We start from the raw sequence: 25,407 nt of genomic DNA on the forward strand, positions 1-25,407 counted from the left end.
CTGGCTGTGTTTACTTATGGAACTGTTTGACTTTACTGTTAGTATATCTCAACCTTTAAAGGTTAAAAAGAGTCCGGTGACAGACTGAACAAATAAGGCTTACAAGATATAATATGTAACCAATTTCCTTAAAAAACAATGTATAGACTAATGCAAAAGTAAGTGTGTGCAAAAGAAGAAGTGTGTGGTGGTGTCTGTATCTGCAGAGACCTTGCCCTCTGCCTGTATTTTCTCTTTTCTTATTTTTCTGTGTGCGGGATGTTAACCGGCGTCAGCACAGAGCCTTTGGGCCCCACGTGGGTGTGTAACCCCCAGCCAATTAACGGCGTGCTGGTTGTGCAGCCTATTCTCATTCACCAACTGCCGCTTTGCCCCTTAGCGCCTCATATCGATGCACAACCGCTGCGAGACAATGAGAAAAAACGTATTATTTCTCTGATTCACTGCTTTGTACAGTGCTCTCTCTCTTAATTCACTCTCATAAGCTCGCTCGACCACTGCTGTGCTCTCTTTCTCTCTGGCCGTTGAGCCAGGGAGAAGGGGCCAACTTTGAACCGTGTGTTTACAAACAGTAGCAGTGTTAGCAGTAGCTACTAGCAGTAGTAGTGCTTCTCACCTCCTCTCTTGGATGAGCGGGAGGATCGGGATGAAGTGGACCACTGCTTGGTGAGTACACCTCGTGGGTGGAGAGTCTCTCCTCCTGAGCGACCAACCACCTCCTCAGCTTCAATGGAGCTGATCGCTTCTTTAACCTCCTGGTGTTTGTCTGGAGACGGAGCACCTCCGTTGGCCTCTGTGGCCTCCTCTGCCTGACTGAACTGGGCCATCTTCGTGGCCAGGGCCAGCTGGGTTTCCAGTTCCAGCTGCCGGATGTCCTCCATGGTCAGACCGTACCACTCATCCTGCCAGCACCAGGCCTGCCGGTGGGCACGCACCATCACCTTTCTCAGTCCTAGGAGGAAACAATCATAAGGTTTCTACATTTAGATGTGAATTAGATAAGATTCCTGTCAAAATATGATGTTGGTAGAACTAACAAACTACTACATTAGATAAAAGACTTACATCTGTGACTCCATACTCACCAACATCATGGATGAAGCGTTCAATCTTAGACTGCATGCCCCAGTAACGAAACTCCACCTTGCAGAGTTTGTAGGCACACATGATGGGGGTCTTCCCTGGGTTATTTTTGTACTCTTCTATCCAGTCGTCCTGCAGAGGACCCCTCTGGGTCTTGGCTGACTTGTAGAGCCGTGTGTCCTCCTCTGCTTTGTACTCATGGGGGGGGATGGGATCTGTCACGATGTCGATTGGGTCTGCCGAAGACAGTTCAAATCCAGAAAGCAATGACTAATGGAGCCAGGTATTTTGAATATATTGTATTAATTATGTAACATATTCTGTGTCTTTAATATCATACATTAGTACAAACGGACATAAATGGTCATGGTAGTAGAACTTCTGGACTTGTGTTCAAAGGCTTGAAATTCTTTTAATAGCTGAATTTCAGACTGACATACTTACGTACGACTTATTCATTAAAATGATTACAATCAATGTTGTAACCTGGTCACTGTATCTCCACAGCGCTGTGGAGTACTGCCTGCGTGCCCTAAACGGCCACTTTGTTTCTGAGCCGCTTCATATTCAATGGATATGCTACCAAACAGAAAACGACATCAGCAGTACCACTGAATTGCCACAAGTGGGCCTCACCTGCTCTGTTTGAGACACAAAAGGACCAATATAAAGACACCATCAGACTAAACCTACTAATGGCGCTTTTCCATTACATGGTACCTGCTTGACTCGCCTCGACTCTACTCGCCTTTTTTGGTTTTCCATTACGAAAAAAAGTACCTGGTACCTGCTAACAGGTACTTCTTTTAGTACCACCTCAGTCGAGGTTCCAAGTGAGATGAGCCGATACCAAAAGGTGACGTGAAAGCAGACGGGGGTGTCCTGAACAAACCCGCCATTTTTAAATAGTTTAGCCAGCTGTGGGTTTTTTTGCTGCCTCCAGCTTCATTTGAAACAAAATGTGTATTCTGGCTGTGGAAACAACAACACACCTTCCACGTTGTGTGTGTGTCGCGTTAGGTCACGGCAGTTTACTGCGGCGCCGCTATATATGACGACCTGCCACGCTGAAGGCGGTACTAAAATCTGCAATGGAAAACGGACGCACAGTGCGTCGAGTCGAGCAGGTAGAGTCGAGGCGAGTCGAGCAGCTACCATGTAATGGAAAAACGCCATAATACTAACCTGTCACCTTAAATAACTATTGCAAGAAAAGGACTTTACGTGCTTTGTTGGTTCTCTAATACAGTAAGCTATACTGTATTAGAGAACTACAGCATGTATACTGAGCTGGACTTTAAGAGTTAAAGTAGCCTGATACACATCAATTAATATTTTAATATTTGAGTTTATGTTGTCGTAATGGTTCAGGATCAATACCAAACTGTCTCACCAATAGTCCTCTGCCTCTTCTCTGTTGCAGACATGTTGAAGACATCTGCTTGATTGCCTGTGTCAGATTTGTAGTAGGTTTCAATGTCAATGGAGAACTTCTCAACAAAGGGGCAGGTGTATCTGGAGAAAAAAAAAAGGCAACAAAATCAACGGAACAGAACAAACGTCCAAATAAAGCAAGATTGCATTATGGGTTGGCCTCTGCCTTTATTAAGAGACTTAGTTCTCGACTCAATGGCTCAAGATCTACTACTATTTTATTAAGAGTGAGAACACCCTCTAACTGCTGAGGATAGGAAACATGTGAGCCATGCCCACCTGCTGCATCTGAGGCGTCTGCAGCAAAGCTGTCAATGGTTGAAAAGATGTCAACAGGCACTTGCAGTCTATCAATATCCTGACAGTATAGTCAAGAGCACATCTCTGTTCAGCACCTTCACATCTCTGTTTGTCAGGCCCCACACAGACAAACAAACAAACACAAGACACCCTGCTCTGAGGTTTTTGTTTTCTCTTGGCTTTTATTGAGGGATACCAGTTAGAGCAGAACTTCAAACTAGGCATGATTACACTCAACATGCATTGCATTTTCTATGTATAATAAACTGAATATAAGAAGGGTTTGAATTATTAACCCCTAAACAAGTGGGGGATGAATTTTTGTCTTTAACTGTGTGTACACCTACCAGCTGCAGCAGTTAGATACCCAGGCACAGAGCATTTATTTTATTAAAATAACAAATGTAGTTTTGTGCAGCCTCGGCAGAGTTTTATGCACTCTCACTCCTGCTGAAGGGGTGTGGAGGTGGCCTTCCTACAAACCTCACCTGGTGCGGGTGTAAGGGTAGGCGTTCCAAGACTCCTCTTCAACCCTCAGTGCTGCTTTGGGCAGAATGGAGCGGAACCAGCTGGGAATGTGCATGCCAATATGGTAAACCTTGTGGGTGTACTGGCCCGTCCCACCCGGTCCATCTGTGTAGGGCTTATTCTCTAGAATCTCCACCCCACTACCTTCACCACAGCTCTCTTCTCTGCTCTTTTTCTGTAAGAAGAATAATAAAAATGAAGTTGAAGTGAATTGGCAAGTTGTTCACGTTTGCATAATAGTAGTATAGTGTAAAGGGAATGTTACATTTACAACATTGAATATAAATTTACCCTTGACAACCCTTGCCCTTGTAAACAAATGTTTAACAAGGAAATGAAACAAACAAATACGAATCTGACACAAGATGAGACACACACCGAAATGATTAGCTCCCTAAAAGCTACGTCACCTCTGAGTTGCAAATCAGGAAGCCCAAGAAACCAGCTCACAGAGCCACACCTTCCCCATATTTACATTCCAGGTGCACACAGGAAGAGAGGCTAGTTGCAGTTGAGTAGACTTACAGCTAGGTGACTTAAAGCTTCACATACAGGAATGTGTGGCATGGCAAGAGGAAGATTTCTTATTATTATGAAATCCGTAAAACTGGAAACGTGGATAGCAGAGCATAGTCCAAGTGCTGACGATATTAAAAACGCATGGAGCAAAGAGCAAGGATCATAAATGTCAGAGATTACTGACATATCATATTTCCTCTCTTTCTCTTATCAGCTGTTGTCCAGTCTTTCCACATACACAAAGTGTGTTCAACACAGTATTTAGCGCAGCACTGGGATAATAGGGAGACAGATTTCTCCAGTCATCCAGTGGGGAGAGGCGATGGAGGCGAGGCAGTGAGTCAACGGAGTGGGTAGGAGGAAGCCATGAGGCGCCCAGCGCTCCGGACCTCATTACCTCTGACAGGTCATTCATTAGCCACCCGCTCTGCTCTCAACAGCCCAGACACAGCTCCAAAGACACAGCACAGACACTACAGCACCGTCAAACTGGCCGTACACACAGCCAGTACATGCGACAGGAACCCCAGTGCTGAAACATAGTTTGATAAATTATGTTTGCATAACTATTTACATAATATGTAAACATGAAATTTACAGTGTATTGTACACATACAAAACCCTATCAAAATGTGTTCAGCTGTAGAAGTACGCACATGTAAACAAAAACAAAAAAGATTTAGGAATTTAAGGTCGTGTTAAGGAGTTCACCCCAAAACACAATAAAACATATTTTTTTTGTTGGCTTTTCAAGTAGACTGATCACAATAAGGTCAGTGCATTATTGTGAGTATCATTATATTTGGAAAGATATATTGCTGTTGAGTTTTCCAAATGTAATTATTTTTTCTTTGTGTACAGACAGCTCCAAATGTTGGCAAATTATGTCTGGATGTTAAGTCAGCAATCTAGTTAAAAGGAAAAAAATAAGTTTTTATTGTGTTTCGCGTGGGACTGTCCCTTTAATTAGGTTCCTGTCCAGGGCTTAGCCGTTCCCTGAGGGAAAAAAGGGAAATGAGGAAGTAGAGAACATGCAACATTCATTTAAATGAACAGTAAATGTAATGTTAGATTCTAGGGCTGTCAAAATAACGCGTTAATTTCGATTAATTAATCTGAGAAAAAATAACGCGTTAAAAAAATTAACGCAGATGAATCCATTCCATATTGACGTTAGCATACAGATGAAAATCTGGTGCCACTGATATGTCTGCACTTCTCTCTGATGCTCTGAAACAGACGTTACAGGAAACACAAACCCCGCTGCATGTGACGCTAGTTAACACTATACTCAACAGCAGCTAACGTTAGCCTACCGCTAGCTAGTAGCTGGATTAAACACAGTTAAAATGCTGACAGCTAACGCTAAACGGTGTAAAGTTTGACTGTGTTTTACTGTAGAGGATTCAACACCGGTATGTAACAATCTGCAGCTGCCGTCGGAGAAACAACACAGACGGTGCGTTCAATGAAACTGGTAGCTACAGCCTCGTGGTGCATTTGAAGTTATTGTAAATGTCCTTTTCCTATCTGGTTGTTGTTTTTGTCTTTCAACAGCAATTTACTAGTGAAATAAGTTATTGTTATACATTATTATTAAATCATTTCATTTTGACCATATGGCCTTAGCAATAAACAAGCCGTTCTTTAATGTCACCAACTGTTGTTTAGTACCCTTTTTTTTTCTTTTCTTTTTTTCCAGGCACAGTTAATTATGTATGCGATTAATTTCGATTAATTAATCACAGAGTATGTAATTAATTAGATTAAATTTTTTAATCGATTGACAGCCCTATTAGATTTCTAATGAAAACAGTGTGCTCTGTTCATTTGTGTACAGATGTAAACCGTACCTGTGGGGGAACAGAAATAAAGAAATAGTTTTCAAAAGTCTCTGGAAGTGTGTCGACTGTCTCCATAGGGGCGGGAGGGGAGCTCTCGTGCACATCGATCTTCTGTAAAATCCTTTTTGGCTCAGTACACAAAGTGCCGCTGAGTTGTAAGTTCAAGTCCTGCCCTAAAACTTCTCTAAAATCTCTCTCGCGTGCACCCACCATTTTTTAAACAGCCACCAAACCTTTATAAATAAAAGTTATCACCATGAAAGCCTACTGTCTGTGTTTAGATCTGACTGCTCTAACAGGATGGGAGTCACATCCTGGTTTTTTCCTCTTGCCATCAAGTCAGTGAGGCATGTTTCCTGTTTGAGATGCTTCTTTTCACTCCACTCCACAGATACAGATGCTTAGTCAGAACATGACATGGATGTGTGCCGGATGAATGAGACATAGTGAGATCTTCTCATATTTAATTTCTTACACATTCAGCGTTTGCTTTGTGCATTACTGCAAATCCCTATGCGGTGATACTGAATTTACAATTAGCTATCGAATAAGAAGGCGGAGTGAGAGGAGAGATGGGGTGGGGCATTACCAGCTGAGGTGCAGATATGGCCAGGCTGTCCTAAGGTCCTGACTTCATCTATGCTGGTTTGCAGACAGGCAGGCCTACATGCTGCAGTTGCCCTGGTAACATAGCAATGAAGCAAGGGTAGACACAGACACTGAGCAAAATACACTCTGCTCAGAATACAGCTCACTCTCTCTCTCTCTCTCTCTCTCTCTCTCTCTCTCTTTTCCTTCCACCCCGTCTCTCATTTCTTCCCCTCCTTCGCAAACTCTTTTTATCCTCCATTTCCTCTTTTCATTCACTCCCCCTCTCGAACAAAACCTGACCACCGGCACGCTGCTGATGTCATGGTTTCCATAGTGACAGACGCCTCACAGCAACAAGGCTGTGCAGAGAGGGTTAGGTCAGGGGGAAGGGTAACTATGGGTCACTCTTTCGTTGACATAACCACCACATTGTAGGATCCCTGAAGAAGCAAGACACACTGAAGCCAGCAAAATGACTCAACCTGATCAAACAGATCAGGAACTATAACTTGCTCTTCAACAAAGATAAAACCACTTGTGATACACATTACATAACCAAGTCCCAAGAACAGCATGTGCCTCAAACAACAAAAACTGAAAAATGCACAGAAATGCCCAAATGTGTCAAAAACAATAGTCTAAACAATAGTAACTTAATTCAAAATTGTTACCACGGTCCGAGTCATTGTGATTGCTCTCCATGCCTCTCCCGTGTAGTGCTGCACACAGTACACCTGGCAGTACCACTGGATTAAATAAATCTTCCTTCATGTATAAGTCATTTGAAGAGAAAATATGTTGCCACACAGGATAGTTAAAGCTGTATAAATTAGCCATTCCTGCTTGGTGCTGTAAACCCTAAAGCTCTTACACAGACCCCCAGTCTCCAGCTAAGGGCCTGGTTATACATATGAAACTGTCTGACACTGACAAAGCAGTATGTCCATCTCCATCGTGGCAGTATGTGTGTGCGCTGAGTTTTCAGTGAAAGCAATGTGCCCACACCCTCCTCATGACGAAACATGCGGTCTATGACGGCTGGAAACAGCCAGCTTCAGAGTTTAAATTGGATAATTTATCGGCACACAAGCTCTCTTTGTTCCATTACTCCACTGACGTCAGAACGTGTGACCAATCATTTCATAATTGGGCAAACTGTGATCACACACAGTGTTAATTTTTCTCCTCTCTGTCAACTTTCTTTTGGTCTCCTGGTTTCTGCACCACTTGGCTGTTTTCGGCCAGGTGTGTGTGTGTGTGTGTGTGAGAATTTGGTGTTGTGACCTCACCTGGATCATATAGAGCTGGGCAATGCGGTACTCCTCCACACTCATGGGCATGGGGATGCGGTACTCCTTGATAAGCATGGTGAATCTTGGAGGATAGGGAGAGGGGGATCGGGGAGAAGATTGACAAGGGAAGGGGGGGAGGGACGGAGGGAAGGGAGAGGGGACAGGAGAGACTCGGGGGCTCCTATATGTAACTTGTCAAATCACCAGCTGAAGTCCGCATTGACGGTTCCTGTGGGGGATGAAACAAAAAAAAGCATGAGGTACGTAAGCTGTGAATATATTTGAAAATAAATACCTACAAGGCAGTCAGTAGTGTTTGTTAGAGTCAAAACATGCCGTTAACCCTGATCAGATTTCTAGATCTCCAAAAAAAGTGAATGGTTCTTCAAACGGGTCTTCATCAACATCCATCACTCAAAAGCAAAAACCAGCTTCAATCAGCAACAAAAAACAATCATCACAAGCAAAACATAACAGTAGCGCGCAGACAAATTTCGGAAGCTGCAAGATTCCTCTAGGACAAAGGACAAAGATTAATTCTCGTGGCTCACACGCAGATGAAGAGGAGAGGAGAGCCGGAGTGTCATTCAGGATATATGCTTAATGTAGTTCCTGTATGTCTAGTCCAAGTCCTGGCACTAAGGACGAGCATCAGCATCGTGTCTCCATCCAGCATCTCAGATTGGGGATTTTCCAGGATAAACTTCTCTTTTTATACACAGGCCACAGCTTAGTGTGTGTGTGTGTGTGTGTGTGTGTGTGTGTGTGTGTGTGTGTGTGTCACAGAGAGCACTCGTGCCTTACCAACAGTCCCAACAGCCACCCTGTCTCTCCCAACCCTTCAGCACCGTCACATGGGGGGCTCACTCAGCGTAAGAGGGATTACAGTTGAGTGGGGAGCATTACACAACATTGTAAGAGCCCCCTGTGCATGATTGAGGTTTTTACAAATAGCAGCCTTAGAATTACACAAAGCATTGTTTTCAAACCACTGGGCAGATAGAGGTAGGTGTGGGCTATACATAACCAACGTGTGGGTGGCGTGAGTTGCAGAAGTCTGCTTCTGACCGCTAAGAGAAGAACAGCTCCAAAACCAAGCAGGTACAATATAAGATCATGGCTGTACAGACTGTCAGCTAAGGTGACACATTAACTGAAGAGGAGTCAATAAAGATATAAGGGATATAAGAGAAATCTCCTCTGTCAAAATGAGTGATGAAAGACAGTATTGAATATTTGTAAAGAGAGACTGGTAAAACTTTAGTCCTTGGAGCAGAAAACAATTAACACTATAGGCTGAATCCTATAATGTTTTTCCATTCTCCAAAGTGCATATGTAGCATTTTGGGAAAGAGCTCCACAGCTGTTAATAATTCCATAACGAAGATTTAAAAGTCTAGTTAATGAAGGTATGGTTCAGTTTGTATTCAGATACGGCTGGTGAAAGCACAGTGGACAGGATCTTGGTCACCATGCTGATGAAACTGTATTGTACTGTATGTGTTTGACGGACGACAACAACACTGTCCTTGCACTGTCTGCATTTGGCTGTCCAAATGTGACTACACAGCATTGCATAATCCCAATATTTACTCTTTTCTGACCGATGGCAGCAACTGGACCTCGCTCTGGCAGCCAGCCATTCTGTCTAATCACACTAATCACACTAATATTCCCACTACGACACTTATCCAGTGAACAAAAGCTAGCTTTGGTGATGCTCCTGTTGTCTGCAAGGGCTCTGGTCCACCACCTATTTGTAGTGCTCGCCATCACAACTTACCACTGAAGACACATTCCCCTAATAAGCTCATTGACGCAGTGCCAGGACAAAGACGCAGCCAGTATAACTTCTCATGCTGGAGCAGGTGCTTACTAACAGACTGGGAAGTGTTCTGGTTAAAAGGGTGCAACATTGTCTTCTATACATTTTTCACATATTATCTTTGCTCTACACAGAAGAACAATGCATTGGAAAAAAATCGGAGCAGAAAGCCACGTTTTGCTGAAAATAACTGCACTCTTGGGAAAGACTGGGATAGAACTAGGCTAGCCTGGAGAGGCCCAGAGAAAACCCTGCAGCTCAGAAGCCAGAGAGGCCTCTAGATAGTGCCAGGCTTTAGAGGGGAAGGTCACAGTGCTCATTCTGGTTGAGCGTGCTGATGATAAACAGCTTCACAATCTACTTGAAGCATGGTTCAACAATGTGGCAACAGTTTGAATGTGGGGAGCAACTGATGCAACAAATTTCCGAGTGTTTCAGAGAATTCTAGATGTGACAGCTGAACCGATTTGGAAGTCATTTAGTGTGACACAGTAAGACAGTTTCTTATACTGTCTGAGAATGACCACTGTGTGAATCAAAGTCCAGCCAGCTGCCACCAACTGGCAACCCACATACAAGGAAGTGGCACAAGGTATGTAAAGAGAGACAAACAGAGAGAGAGAAAGAGAGACAGAGAGACAGGAAAAGCAACAGGCAGCATAACAGAGGGCTCCGTCCAGCAGGATGTATTAGTAACCAGGGGTGATGATGAGGTACTGTGATTTGTAGTAATGCTGACGCATGTGAATTATGTGTCCAATGGCCAAGCAAGATTATGACAGTTTTACTTTTTGTTAGAGCTGCAACTTACTTTTATCTTAATCATGAATTAATCTGTTGATTTTTTTTTAATCAATATATTTTCTGGTCAAATCTCAGAATCTAGTGAAAAGGGCCAATCATAATTTTCCAGAACCCAAGCTGATTTTTCCTTCATAATGACTCATAATACTCGATCCATTGATCAAGTAATTGTTACAGCAATACAATTTGCATTTGTTTATAGAATTATTTTGTAGCAAATATTTTTTCTAAATCTTGATAAATAACTTGGTTCAGAGTGTTTTCATTTTCCTTTTTATATAACACATTTTTGTTTCAGTTTAAACAAAAACATGTTATATATATATATATATATATATATATATATATATATATATATATATATATATATATATATATATATGGCATATACACACACACACACACACACACACACACACACACAAAAGTGGGATATATTCATGTCAATATAGTTGTCGATAATACAGCAATTTCTAATGCAGCTAGGACAAAAATGTTTAAAAGAGACAAACACATTTTAAACTAGAAGGGTACTTGGAGAGCGCAGACAAGACTCAATCTTGTCTTTTACTTACTCTTAGTTTTAGACAGAGATTCTATGTTTATTTTAGCTTCAGCTTTCCCCTCCTCCCCATAATTTGTTGTTCCTGTTGAAAAACTATTTTTCATGTTTCATTTTAGTAGTAGTGTCTCTCCTATTCTAGCTCATGGGAGCAACAGCCAAAGATGGACACACCCAAACTTGCTCCCACAAAAATGTGTTTGTTACATATGGTATTTTGACTGGGTTTATTAGTAGTGTCAAATTGTGATATGGCTCAGATTTAGTATGCAATACCTTCTCTTTTAATGATACACTACAGATTAATGATGCTTTCTGAATTAGCCGATTTCAAGAGTGTCTGACTGCTCCACAAATATAAATGTTTCCTATACAGCAGTATTGCAAACACAGACCTATCCTAAAAATGCAGTAACTCCCTGATGGTTTAAACCTGTCTCTCTGACTCTTTCCTTTATGACTGATGCAGATGCTGTGCACAGCATAGGACCTGTAATGATCCACCAGCAGCCTCGAGAGAGTACTGGCACCATGCTCGACCCAGAAAAAAAGCCCTCTCACACACACAGCCTCAAAATAGACCGGTCACAATAATCCTAGCATACGCAAGCAGAGTGCCTGACGTTGTTTGTTCAGAGAATATGCTCATTCCCATCTAAAAATACAGTCTGTGGCCCCCTCTAGGCAGTGACGCAATAGCAGCACACGCCACTGCACGGCTCTCATCACAAAGCAGCCTCCAATGTTCCTGTTCCCGTTTTGACACAACTGAAGCTAACGATAGCTACAAGACACTTTGAGGAGGATTGTGTTTTATACCTCTACCCACCACCACCACCGCTTTTTCAGCCTGTTAAACGTGTGGCCAGCTGTGGCAGGACCACGCACCCTGAGGTGTATAATGCAACTACCTCATCTGCGACCCTCTCAGAAGGTGTGACGAATCATCAGAGGTACTAAATCCTCCAGGCAACGGTATGATTGTTTAAAACCACATAATTCACTTTTCAATCTATTTAAAAAAACTGAATTGAACAAGAATACTAAACGGAAGTAAAAGCTTATACAGAGGCACAGGTCTACACCACAGGAGCCATACGGAGGTTGCCTGTAAACACAGCTACATCTGTGTGACTCCTAGAGCCGGCATAAGCAAACAAGCGCTCAGAGATGTGCACATCTGGGGTGCCCGGATAGCTCAGTTGGTAGAGCGGGCGCCCATATAGAGAGGTTTACTCCTCGACGCAGCGGACCCGGATTCGACACTGACCTGCAGCCCTTTGCTGCATGTCATTCCCCCCTCTCTCCCCTTTCATGTCTTTAGCTGTCCTGTCGAATAAAGGCCTAAAAATGCCCAAAAAAGAAAAGAAAAAAAAGAAGTGAACATCTGCTCACCTCTAAACAAGGATAAGTGTCTGACCTAAACACATGAAACCTGCTTACTCCACAAAGCAAAGACTGGATTATCCGTGACAGGGCAGAGGCTCCCGCTTCCACCTAAACATTAAATAAACCTTTCACTCCGAGATCTATTTTCCTTGCCACCCCGAGACCGTCCTGCATCACAATAATGGAAAGTGGCATTACTAACTCTGTCTGAAAGTGCAACATATAGCTTAGGATCGAAAGCTAAAAAGGTACAGCAGACAGGTTGACCACAGGACAGAAAGCAACAGCAGGGCCTTGCTGCCGACACAAAGCACAATACTGGGAGGGAGGTGTTGACTCACAGGAGGCTTTTTCCCCAAAGGCCACAATGGTGGCGCTCCTTTAAATTTAGCCCCATTTTAGAGAGCAGCACTTTGAGGCAGAGCAACACAGGAGGTGGTGCATCCCAGAGGAGATGAAGGAGGGGGAGCAGGGGTTCCCTCATGATTGACACGAGGCAAGACCTACAAGTGGAAAATATTAGGCCCTGGACAGCCTAAAATACCATAGATCAGTTTCACACAGCGTTGCCTTGACATTGCAGAGACAACTTCAGCTATGACAACCGCTGCAAACACAGCCTTGGCCTCTGACAAGAACCCTTGATTGAGTTGATGGGTTTATCCACCAATCCAGGTAAAATGTCAAAAGGCTTAAGGAGTTTAGCATCCACCTGCAATGACCAAAGAGGCCATGAAGCATATTTCAAACAACGATTAGGCATCTCCGTCCAACTGAGTATCTATTAAGAACAAAAGGTGAAGCATCATTAATCAGGGGTATAATGGAGATAAATATAAACTATGTGGCACAGATTACTTAATACAAAATTGATTTAGACCCAACAAAACCAGCCCTGCTTTGCATTCTTCTCTCCTTACGTACTAATTTTAACCTCATCTATAAATCTATCTGTATTAAGGTATTACATGGTAACTTGGGGAGCTTAACTTTTATCTATACCACATTTGTGAATGTGCAGAGTATCATACATTTTATCCTTCATACAAGATACACTAACCTGTGCCCTTTTAAATATTTCATGGGACAGCTGATGGTGGAGATATTTGTCATGCATGCTCTCATAATGTCTTATATAAATGTCTGACATACGGTAATGTTGTGTGAATCTCACACGGCACCTGCTGTTGATGTTAGTCATGAGGGATCGATAGGAAACATTTGGGCGTGACACTAAAATGTACAATGTGCCGTGAGAAGACTATGTTAGGATAATATTCTACAGGTGCAGCTTAGCAGTGGGCGTGAGAAAAAGGAACAATGTTCAATATTCTTAAAAGGTTCAACTCTGACCTCTGGGGAGACCAACATACATTAGAGACGCCCATGAGTCTGTATCATGTTTTTACAATAAATAAGTCTCTTTCGTGATGTGGGGTACAGGGTGATGGGCTTACGGTATAAAGCAGTTCAGTAAACCATTGTTCAGTGAGAAGATTTGTCTGTGTATGCATTTGCTGTATGTAGATTGTCTCCCGCTCAATGCCGTGTGTGTTCTGTGTCTGAATAAAGCTGCATTTAATCTGAAGACATCAGAATGTCATCTGTGAAGTCTCCTCACTCCAGAACCTTATAACAACAGCGACTAGAATGTTTCTATTCAGTATACAGGTGTAGTTTTGGTGGAGGCTATCTGACAAAGATTTGTTCCTTGTTTGACTGAACAAACACTTATCTTTTCTCCATATTCAAAAAGTAGTCAGGATGGTTTGTATGTTATACCACACAATGCACAACTCAAAGAACAAAATATCAAAAGAGGGCAAAACATTTTTGAGTGATTCATCATTTAGTCTGCATAACAGACTCAATTTGAACTGAGGCTGAGCTAACAAAACAGACAAATGCACATGCAACATAATGTGATCTCCTAAGAACAGATCTTTTACTATCAGAGATGAGGGCACCACAAAAAAAATGCTGCAACTGGGTAACCAGTGTCATTAGCAGTGTCACTAGCCAGCAGAGTGGTATGATCACAATAAACAAACAAAGTCACATAAATAGTGGTGCATCATCTTTTGCCACATACTGTAAATACAGTAAACTCCCATGATGCACCCTAGAACAAGGCCATCACTCCTCATGTCAAGCCCATGCTCCTCCACAGGCTAAGGTGGGATGCACAACCTGCCCTTATTCTTTACTCATCATCCCAGTACCAGGGGAAAGCTAAAAATACTCGACACCCTGTGAGCATCTCCTCCATTGTGTTCTTCCTCCTCGTCCTTTTCCTCCTACAGTAGCCCTGCAAGTAAGAACTGCTTCTAAAAATGATCCTCGTTTACACAGAGAGAGAACTAACAAGAACCACCACCGAGCACAGACAGGGAGAATGTGCTGTTGTGAGGAAAGCAGAACTTTGCAAAGATTACTGCAGAGCAAGAGATTAAAAAAAAAAACAGCCAAGCAAATTGTTATTCATCCACTAACTGTGAGTTTTTGTCAGCAGGCAGATTCAGTCAGTCTTAACATTGATGGCAAACAATCAGTCTAAAGCATGCCACGTGGTGTCATAACTAATCATTTAGCCTACTGCTTAAAATGTCACATAAATAATAAAGGAACACCTGAAACATAGCTGTTGCAATGATCAGCTATATTTGTTCTTTCTAAATAACCTCAAATAAATGGCTGTATGTAGAGTTACATGAAATGAGCTGTACAAAATCTCATGGCAAACATGAACTTACTCCAAGACAGATCAGTGAACCTCATCTGAAGCTTTGAATCAGTGGAAAATAAGTTTAGATTAGATACCCCACAGCATGTAGGTCAATTCAAATTATACAAGAAATCTGATGCCCAGTGACTGCTGAGAACTTTAAGCTGCTATAATAAGTGGAGCTATTGCTTTCTTATGTCTCCGTGTTGCTCATCAGCCCACCATTTTCCAAAACAGGCCTGTTACATACTAACTATCTCTAATCAACGCCAGGCTTCACTCTGAAATCCACAATTAGATGACCTTATATGCATATTACACTTGCATTAATCAGTTACGTGCCAAGGTTAAATGAGGATCTCCCCGCGCTGTCATTCTCTTGGAGCACTCAGACTGCCTAAGTCAACTGCAGAGAGCAATTTTATGTAACTCGGACAGATAGAGAAAAGAAAAGAATCCTTACCCCTCAAATTTTTCCATTCAATTAATTAACATGGCCTACAGACCACAGGGCAGGAACTGCTTTTGTAGGTTAAGCCAATCCCTCTCAAACATCTCCATCCGTCCCTCTATGGTTGTTTGTTAACAACAAGGTGCTTTTTCAAAGGCCTCCTTGCTAATGTGGAGCCTGTTGCTGAGTACTTGCTCACCACTGACAGCACAAAGGCTTGGCACAAAGGCTTGGAGGAATGAACAACTAATGGATTTCCAGTATCATTGCCACTAGCAAGCTCTCACAATGGTGCAAAGTGGCTTTGATAAAGTACTACAGTGATGTGGCTGAAACTTGTTATTGCAGAGGGACAACGACACCTACATTTTCAGCTATGGCAGAATGGAACCAACTTCACGTGCATTAGATATTCAAATTGCATGATCTAACTGAAAATCAACCAGTTTGTAATAACACTAAATGAGTTAAGAGGAGGCATTTGAGATGAAAAGTTTAGAAAAAACTAAATTTAATGTAAAATTAAGTATAATAAGTCTAACTTGTGTTATTAGCATGATGCTTCTCTAACATCTGGAAACTGAAGATTCATGGATAGAAGTTATTTATAAGCTCTGACAGCAAAAGCCTTACACAAAGAGAAAGATAACCCAACTTCTTAAGTATCAAAAGTCTGTAGTTTAAAGCTACGCATGGGATGCACTGATCCAAAACTACTAATAAAATGTTTGGCTATCCGGCCAATACTGACTCAAATAGCAGAATCGGGTTATCAGTGACGACGGATCCGATCTATTAAATACAATTCTATGTTTATATACTATATATACAAGGTTACGTTTTGACCAGTGTGTTACTTGTACACTTGAATTGTAATTCCTGTTAATTTTGAAGATTTCTTACCAAGTTGCTGGTGTACAATTTACTATTTAAATAATAAATTCACAAAATGTATATCTATGTTTTGTATTTGTTACATTTTGTTTTACAAAGTTAGGAAAGCAATGTCAAGCCTGACGTTGCCTCACACATAAAAGAATGATTCAAGTCACTTCCACACAGTGAAGCAGCTTATTAATTAAAAACTGGTATCGGATCGGTACTTGGCATCGTCCGATACCCATAGCCCAGGCATCCTTATTGGGACTAAAAAAGTCAGATAGGTGCATCCCTATTTAAAGCATGTGTTATTTCTTTTATATTTTGGAAAATAGAGGCAGTTTTGTGGCCATTGGAAAAGTATAGCTGAAGCATATAATCAAAATGTGAATGTAAACAGAAACATTTTGCCCTGTCTATTAAGTCCCATATTTTTTTTAAAACAAGTCTTTTTTTTAATAACTGTATCGAAGAAGAGAAATTAAATGGATTATACACAAAAATGTTTTGCTTGAGGCCAAAATGTATTCCCTTTTCTGCCTTTATCCTCTCCTTCATAGCTTCAATGGGGGGTTACAAGGGAGACACAGGGCTCTTTAAATTTTGGTTGCCAGGATGAAGTCAGAGTGATGAGGAAAGTAGAGACCAGACCCTGCCGAGGCGGATACTTCTTTCTCCCGTTTCTCCTGTTTCTCCTGTCTCCATTTTCATTTGTCAGTCTCTGTTCTTCCCCACCACGGCTCATTTCCACTGCACTCCGGTTTCTGTCTTCTGGCTAGAGCAACAGCTGGCAATGCTCACTGATTCTAATATATTGTGAATCTAAATATATGCTACTGTGATATACTGTATGTATGTAGATGAAAATTCTCTATAACAAAATGCAGAATAAAAATAAAAAAAGTGGTGGGTGTGATGCATATTAGCTAAGGTGCAGGCCTAAATACAGCATACATGTGGGTTTCACAGCCCTACATGCTGGTTTAAAAGTATTTTGTTTGTATTTTGCTAATACTGTACTTGTGTTAAAGATAATGTCAAGACAAGCTTGCTACTGCCTGTATCACTTAGAGGGTCAGAAATGCCCAATGCAATTATATGAAGTTCTCTTCATACAGTTAAATGAACCCACTAGACCACTAATAACTCCCTTTTCAACAATCTAACAGTGAGTGTGAGGAATATGGAGAAACACAGGAGAATACCAATATTGAATTTATTGAATCCTTGGGAAGAAATGGCTCTTTATGCCCTAATTTCTCATGCTCTAGTAGCTGAGCAGAAACTGGATCTGAAAACATTGGTGTGAATTGGGGACAGAAGAACTGAAAAATATGCAGGCATCAGACAAAAAATATATTAGAGGAACAGTGAGGAACAAGGAGAGAGAGGAAAGTTGAAATGTGTTAAATCTGTATTTTTATTACATATAATACCTCTTAACTTAAATTTTTTTTAGATGTCTTGGCAAATCAATTTATTATTTTCTTTAATTTCCCTCATTTTCATGACGAAACAACTGTGATCCTAACACAACAATCTCCAACTGTCTCAGCTATTGCATAATACTGTGTTCTTCTATCAGTCTTGTGGGTTTCTGGTTTGAATAAATTTGATTCACAGAGTCAACAGTTCAGTGAGTAGGCCTGTGTTCATTAAGAGGACACCATGCATCACGCAAATTAACTGTCAATGATAAGAAAGCTGCCCCTGAAAAGCTGAGGCCGTCTGCTGTACTTTGGTGAAATACCTCAAACCCTCTTCTGCAGCACGAAAAATGCAGGCTTCCCAAAAGTGTTCTACCCAGTGACCAAAGACAGAAGCTGCCTCTCATACTGACCATAAAAGGCCATTCTCAAAGATGCTCATGGTCCTATGATTTTGGCTAACATTTTCATGTTTACTAAGGTCAGGTTTCAGCTCTGTGGAAAATCAGGCTTCATCACCTTGGGGTTTTCTTATGAGAGCTATAAAAGCTAGACTCTATCAGTCGTATACCATTAACGATTCTGACATCTCTCTCACACAGAGACACACCACTCTGAAAGAAGACATGGAGCTTTGTCTGACACATGGAAGCAAATAATGCACATAACGCAGAGAGACTTCTCTTTGAAAGCCTGTACACCGAGAGGAAAAAAGGGAAAGAGGTGAGAGGGCAGCAAGGAGGGGGAGTTAGGGTCTGAAGGAGTCTATTTTTAGCGTCACAAAAATCAGGTGTCTGCTGCCAATGGAAAAGAAAGGGAAGTGTGGGTAAGGTGACATGAAGCAGCACTGTCGCTTTCATTTTACATGATCCATGTGAGTCAGAGAGCGCTGCAAGGGTTGGGGTGTGGGGAACAGAAAAACAAATATTTAAAAAAATGGCATATGGTCCATAATGACACACACACTAAAACACAACATAAGAATTAAAACTGTAGGGATAGATAGTACATAGCTCAAATAAAAATGTGATTTATAGACTTTGATGGTCAGTCACAGCCTCAGAATTAAAAGGTGCTCTAAGTGATGTCACGCGTTTTTTAGGCTACAACATTTTTTGTCACATACAGCAAACATCTCCTCACTATCCGCTAGCTGTCTGTCCCCTGAACACACTGTACAAAAACGCGGTCTCTGTAGATAGTCCAGGCTCCACAAACACCAACAAAAACTAATTGTGCCAACCTGCACCACACGACATAAAAAAAAAAAAAAAAGTCTTCCAGCGTTCCAGCCAATAACCGACAAGAAGGATTTGGAGGTGGGGGTTGAGGGGTTAGTGCCATAGACAGTATATAATGGACAAACAGATCTCGTTGCTCTGGACGGAGACCAGTGAAGGATATTAGAAGCACTTTTCCGGTGAACGCTGAGCGTTACTGTGCAGCCTCCAACTGAGAGAGACGATGTAAATGTGACGTGAGCAACGTGTCTGAAAGTTGGAAGTCTTCTGGTAGCTGTGCCAAGAGAAATCTCAATCATTCCCAATCTTGCAGAGATGGAGAGTATAGGTATATGTAAGGCGATAACATGGACACAGGCTAATTATTGCTAACTAAAATGCTAACATTAGTAATTAAACTTAAACAGCTAATGTAAATTGAAACTGCCTGCGAGCTTCTCCTGTACTATACGGTAATTCCTCTACTATGCGACAGTTGTGGTTATGACACAATCGTTAGCCTATTTTTTATAAAAACGTCTACTACGGAGCCATAACGTGAGATACAAGATAATGGAGCCTTTTACAAAAGAAGTCTTTAAACGCTTCAGATGTAAAGTTATTCGCTGTCAAAGTGAATGGCAGTCAATGGAATGCTAACGTCGGGTGATCGTTTGGTAGCATCAAAATGGCGCCATAGGAGGTTTGAGTTCTGAAGCGAAGCTTACCCCCTTGGTTAGTGCGTGGAAGCACGGAAGGGAGGGAGAGGGGACGGGATGAGGAGGGAGGGAGGGGCGAGCTAGCCTTGTTTTGTTTGAAAATACTTTGAACGTCAACAAGAAGTGCCGTCACCCAACATCACTTAGAGCACCTTTAATGTGGACATGTGGAAAAAGCCAGCAGGAAGAAGTCCACTAACCAGCACTTCAATCACTGGGTGGTGCAAGCAGCAGCATCTCTAATTCACAGCAGACTATGCTCCTTGCAGATAAGATTAGCCAATACATCATCTACTGGGACTTTGCCTCACAGAAGCAGATATTATTGCATCTTTCGGCTTAAGAGCCAAGAAATTTCCTGGTAGAAAGGGTGTGTGTCATAGTGTCTCGATTTCACTTCGCGCACAAGCCTGATGAATATCACCATGAAACAACACCCCTCTTCCCTGACAGGATGCACATAACAGACCACATTCCTCTTCCATAAAATGAAACTCAAGTAAGGACACAGGAAGGTGGTTGACTGCTATAAAAAGAACCTGAGCTCTTCCAGTCCACCCACACTGCTAGAAAAACTGGTGTCCAAAGAGACAGGGACATGGCACACCCCGCACAAAGCGTTCATCTTTGTCTCATTTCCCAGACAACGGCACTGTAGGAGCATTAGCAGTGATGTGCCATTCGTCAGCTAGCTCATCAGGGATGGGTAGGGACAGGTTGTACTCCTGTTGTCCCTGTCAACAGCCCAACACCAACATTAGCAAAACCTGCTTTGTTCAAGGGAGCTGAGGTGGGAGGGTGGATTGGAGAAGAAGGACAGAGTCTGTAGAGCTCGAGGTGCAGATAAAACACAATGTTCCTTTCAGTGCTTGGCTGGCATCCAGGTGCATGATGGAGGCTCATCTGAAATGATGCCTGACTGTCCGCTCAAGTTGAATTAACAGAAAAATTAGACCGTCACATAACCAGCCAGCTTGCAATGTGTCCCTTTACTCCCCTAAGAGGACAGCATTGTAAAAGATGTTATTCAAGATTGCTTCAAACCCCATGGGTGCCCTCACGTTTGAAAAGACACCCATACTAATCTTTGGTTTCCACAAATATGTTCTGGATAGTGAAATTGTTTAAACTTCCTTTAGGGAGCTCTGAGAAATATGTTGCATCACTTTGAATAGGGATGTGCAAACTAATCATTAAAGTTGGTCAATATTCTTTGTTTTTTTATTATCTAAAAAATAAATAAATATCTAAATGCCATTTTATTCGGCTGTTTCCCAAAAGACTCTTAGAACCTGGTGTTGTGCAGTAAGCCCTAGTGTGTGTGCAGTACAGTGCAGCAAGTAATGTTTCTCATTTATCCATCATCATTATCCAATTCCAAAGCCGACAGTGACAATGGTACGCTGCTTACAGCCTAAAAACAGTCGCATATATTATCACCATTCCTGATTGTTCAAATCATATTTGTATTTTAGGACAAAACACTAATGCTTATCCTCTAAACTACTCTGTAATATTATGTTAACAGTTAAGAGAATTCCTGCTCTAGCACTGCTAACCAAGTAAGTCATCTGGCAGACAAAAGACAAAGACCAAACTATATTTAATATGCCAACTTTGTTGATCATTAAACACTTAATTTCAGCGTGGTGTTAAAAAAATTCTTAACATAAAATACATTTATAACTTAAAATCCCCTCCGGTGCTGTCAGTGCACATAAAAATCTGTCTCTATTGACTGTCAAAAACATTACGTCAACATGACATGAGTTTTTGTACCCAGGACTTACAGGATCAGCTGTAGGAAAAATAGACCATACAGTCCGAGATAACATGAAAGGCTTGTCGTGAATCCAGTACCAATACCTACAGTGTCTTTCTGCAAGCTCATTTAACAAACTGCATTCCTACATTATATGCCAAGCTGTAGAGTAAATTGACTTTTCTAATTTTCTAACAAAGCAATCACAGAAAACTGGCTAATGCAACTATATGTACAATTCACCCACTGGGAGAAATGAGTCCCAGTGAGATTATGGGGGTACAAACTATTTTATAGATAGAATAAAATAAAACCCATGGTAAAGAACTGAGTAATCTATTATTTAAAAAAAGGAAAATTGTTCTTCCCTGTTTAACAGCTGTACAGCTGCTCAATCTCTGTCACTATCCACTGCGTATTGTGACTGATGCCCCTTGTCTTGGGGAGTGACCGTGATTGTGTGTATGGTGTGTGGGATACAAGACACAGGAGATCAACATGCAATAGATTTCCAAAATAGTCCATAGTCGGGTCTAGTAAAGAACCAAAACTATACCACTGCTCTGCTTAAACAACCAAAGTGTATTAAATGTTATGGAGAAATTACACATAGCAACACCAATTACACAACAGTTTTTTTTTACAAAATCAATGGAGATGAAGCAAGATGAAGAAAATGTCAAATTACCACACAAACAAGCAAGTGAAGGTATGATTATACGTTGTACAGTTTGTCACAGCAGTGTACTGAATGTTCAATCTTATTTACCCCCTAGTTAACTCTCCTCAAAAAACTTTACTGTGTTTTTACCTGGTTTTTCGCTGCTCTTCCTGTGACACCAATCTCATCTGATAAGCAGCTCAAATAGTGCAGACATTGAACGAAAAGATGTGGTGAGCAGCTGCATATGTCACTCCAACTTTAACTGACAGGAAGTGTGTATTTGCTTGTTTCCTCGACTAAAATGGCTATATACTCTTTCACTTCTATTCTTAATAGCAACAGGATTGTTGAAGTATGCTGTAAGACAATCATAAAAAAATGGAGGGTTGTAGTACGAGAACAACCTGTCACATGCAAGAATAAAAAAAGAATTCCACACAATGCTCAGAATACTCAAACACATGCTTGTAAGCTACAGGCTTCTCTGTCAGGAAATGTTCATTCCACAGTCACTCAGACATACAGCATATATTTACATATTCTCACAGCTTTCCTCTCCTGACCATCAGGAGGTTGTCAGGCACTCCTGTAACTGTACAACATTAGTGAAGTGGAAAGTAATTTTAGTCTTAGGGGAAGCTACATGTATGACAAGAATGAGCAAACATTAGCATCTGAGTGTAGTTAGAAATTATAATCCTTATTCATCAAAAGAAATCACAGTGTCTCCACTTTGCTTTTAGCGTTGGCTTAAAAACAGCATCAGAACTGCTTTCATTCAAAACAAACAAACAAAATACAACTGGTGAACGTGGAAGAAAAAAACTTTACCAGCCACATCTACAACTCACAACTGTACAGACAATGGACTGATTTATAATCACATGCACTTTTTTCTCCTTGGTTGTTAGGTGTGTTAGATTCAAGAAAGCCACCTGAGAGTTTAAGCACGATGAGGTTCCAGCCTCTCAAATATAAGATGCCTGGGTTTACTGTAGATGCATTGAACCATGATTTTTTTTAAAACATGTCATTACATAATGTCTCCTCAGTTAAGAAATGCTTTGCAGCAGAATACGGAGCTACTGATTAAAACCAGACAAACATGTGAAAGTCCATGTATGTTTTTTTTAAGAAATAAAGAACCACTAAACTCAGACAACTTCTTGACTGTGTCAAAGTTCAATACCAACGTAGCTGCAAATACATTTGCAATCCCAAAGCTACAAATATAACTTTCCAGGAAATAACTTAAACTTAAATATCTGTCGAAATGACTTGTTTAATAACATAGTCTTCCAGTGAGCGACTTTCTGAGGGAGGTACTACAAACCCCAACTATATTTAACATTGACCTAGTTTCAATCTTATATTTACTCGAAATAACAATAATATAGGCAACATATTGCTGTCGTTGCACTTACTCAAAGACAAATTCACATTAAAAAGAAGCTTATTGACCTAAAACATAAAAAAAGGTTATGCCTTAGGAGGAGGTAAAAATCTAAATGAGTAGTGAGAGTACTGCCAATGAAACTAGAGTTTAGACATGTTAGAGTTAAAACAGCATGGCCAAGTCCAAATGTCTGCACTCACAGACTTGCAAATATAGCCACAATGTATATCCTCGAGGGTAAAACCAGTGAGTGCTTGTGAGCTCTCTGACTTTTTGAGCCCTATATGCCCCTTTCTGCACGTCTCCAAAACGTGCTTGAGAGAATTACCAACAATTCATAGTGTTCTAATGGTAAAAATGAGGATGGAAATGCTTCTTTTTTTTTTTTTTTTTTTTAAACATGGAAAGTGTACATTGCAACAAAACGTCTGTGTCGTTCTTTGCTTTGTTAATTCATACTGATTGTACTGTATTAAGCTGATCTGACCAAAAACCATACAGTAAAAAAAATAACAGTGTTAACATAAAGGCCAATATAATCAGAAGGTGAGCAATAAACACCTCATTTTATTAAACAACATACTAAGGCCATACTAAGACAATTTCATACTTTTTACTTCATTACTTTTTTCATTTGTACTTCTTTAATTTACTTAGCTACAATTTGAAATGTATCAATAAATTGTCTTTAATGACAAAAAAGAGACATTTCTGGGCACCTGGGTAGCTCACCATGTAGCACATGTGTGTATTCATGTAAGTTAAAGGAAAGGATATCCCCCCCCCCCACCAGAAAACTGGTTAGGCAAAAACCCTGAGTAGCTGCCATGTTTCCAGTAGAGAAGCCTCTACAGTATCTTAAATGTTATAACCTGTATGACTGGTAAAGAGGATGGTGCACAGTCATGTGAGGAAGATTTGAATTCTGGGTCATCAGTAATGCTGATATTGATGGCCTCCACTTCAAGCAGTCTGCCCTTAATCATCAGATCAGTACTTCAGTGACTAAGGAACAGGCAATATCAGTCTCATCATAATCAACGTGTTCATGGTGCAGTTGAAAAAAATGCCTATAATTCAGCTCAGGAAAGAGTGCATGAAATCTATGTTTTACAAAACTTCACTTTTCCAATTTCTGCTTTCATGTTATACAAAACCGAGCAGCTGATGCCGAGTGTGTTCCACAACCCTCACAACTGTTGGTTTCAAAGAGGCAGGACGCAAGTTTTAACACGTCAAGAGAGATTGCACCCTGAGTGCATATAAATTCAATATTCTTCAGGCACAGAAACAACACAATAACCTATCTCGGTATGCGTCTCCTGTAATTTGTTTTACATATCAACATTCTCCAAGTGCAGGCTACAAATTGCTCTTCTAAAGGCTGAGGCCCAGATACATCTCAAAACTAGTAAGATTGCAGTCCTATTTCAAAGACATAAAGCAGGGGGTCACAGTGGAGTGTTTGTGAAGCAGTTCCTGCCCCCATAGCAGAGCCATCATCTGGACAAGAGACGCCACAGCCTCAGAGTCAATGAGTCACCCAGGCCCTGCTGAGTCAAGTGGAGTGACTCTTGATGCTAAAACTCATAAAGTTGTATTGAAAAATAAATTGGCCGGGGGGGGGGGGGGGATACAAAAACAAGCTTGTGGCATGCAGGCTTTTAGTTAAATCAAAAACAAGCTGACTGCAACCTCAAAAAAATGGGTTCTCCTTAATTTCCAAGTGAACCTTCTGGCTGAGGTCATACCCATGGTTAACCAAACATGCTGATATTAGCAGCAGGGTCGTAAATATATTCTCACACCTGGGTATCATTGGAAAGTGCACCAAAAGGACAAAAACATAAAGCCTAAAAAAAAAAAAACACCAGTGATTCCAGTCATTTCTATTTTAACATTATTAGATGCACTGCATAATAGCTCCTTACAGTCAGTCTTTAACAAGCATGCCCATGTGACAGAAACAGGGACATGGGCACGAGAGCAGAAA

At 41.1% G+C, this 25,407-nt stretch overlaps 1 protein-coding gene across 6 annotated transcripts in view; it reads right to left on the reverse strand.

Annotated features, from left to right (window-relative positions):
• LOC144518252 (membrane-associated phosphatidylinositol transfer protein 2-like) overlaps positions 1-25,407 on the reverse strand; it is a 44,138-nt gene that overhangs the window by 17,850 nt on the left and 881 nt on the right. For 5 of the 6 annotated variants that reach the window (XM_078250775.1, XM_078250779.1, XM_078250774.1 and 2 more), the window contains exons 2-6: positions 7,589-7,820; positions 3,306-3,520; positions 2,477-2,598; positions 1,086-1,319; positions 617-952 (exon numbers count right to left, since the gene is read on the reverse strand). In XM_078250775.1, the coding sequence (XP_078106901.1) occupies positions 617-952; positions 1,086-1,319; positions 2,477-2,598; positions 3,306-3,520; positions 7,589-7,666 (985 nt within the window). In that variant the 5' untranslated portion in view covers positions 7,667-7,820. Of the gene's footprint in view, positions 1-616; positions 953-1,085; positions 1,320-2,476; positions 2,599-3,305; positions 3,521-3,636; positions 3,725-7,588; positions 7,821-25,407 lie in introns of those variants that run through there. The other variant, XM_078250778.1, reaches the window with a different exon arrangement.

Source organism: Sander vitreus, chromosome 5, assembly GCF_031162955.1.
Source record: "Sander vitreus isolate 19-12246 chromosome 5, sanVit1, whole genome shotgun sequence".
Taxonomy (NCBI): Eukaryota; Metazoa; Chordata; class Actinopteri; order Perciformes; family Percidae; genus Sander; species Sander vitreus.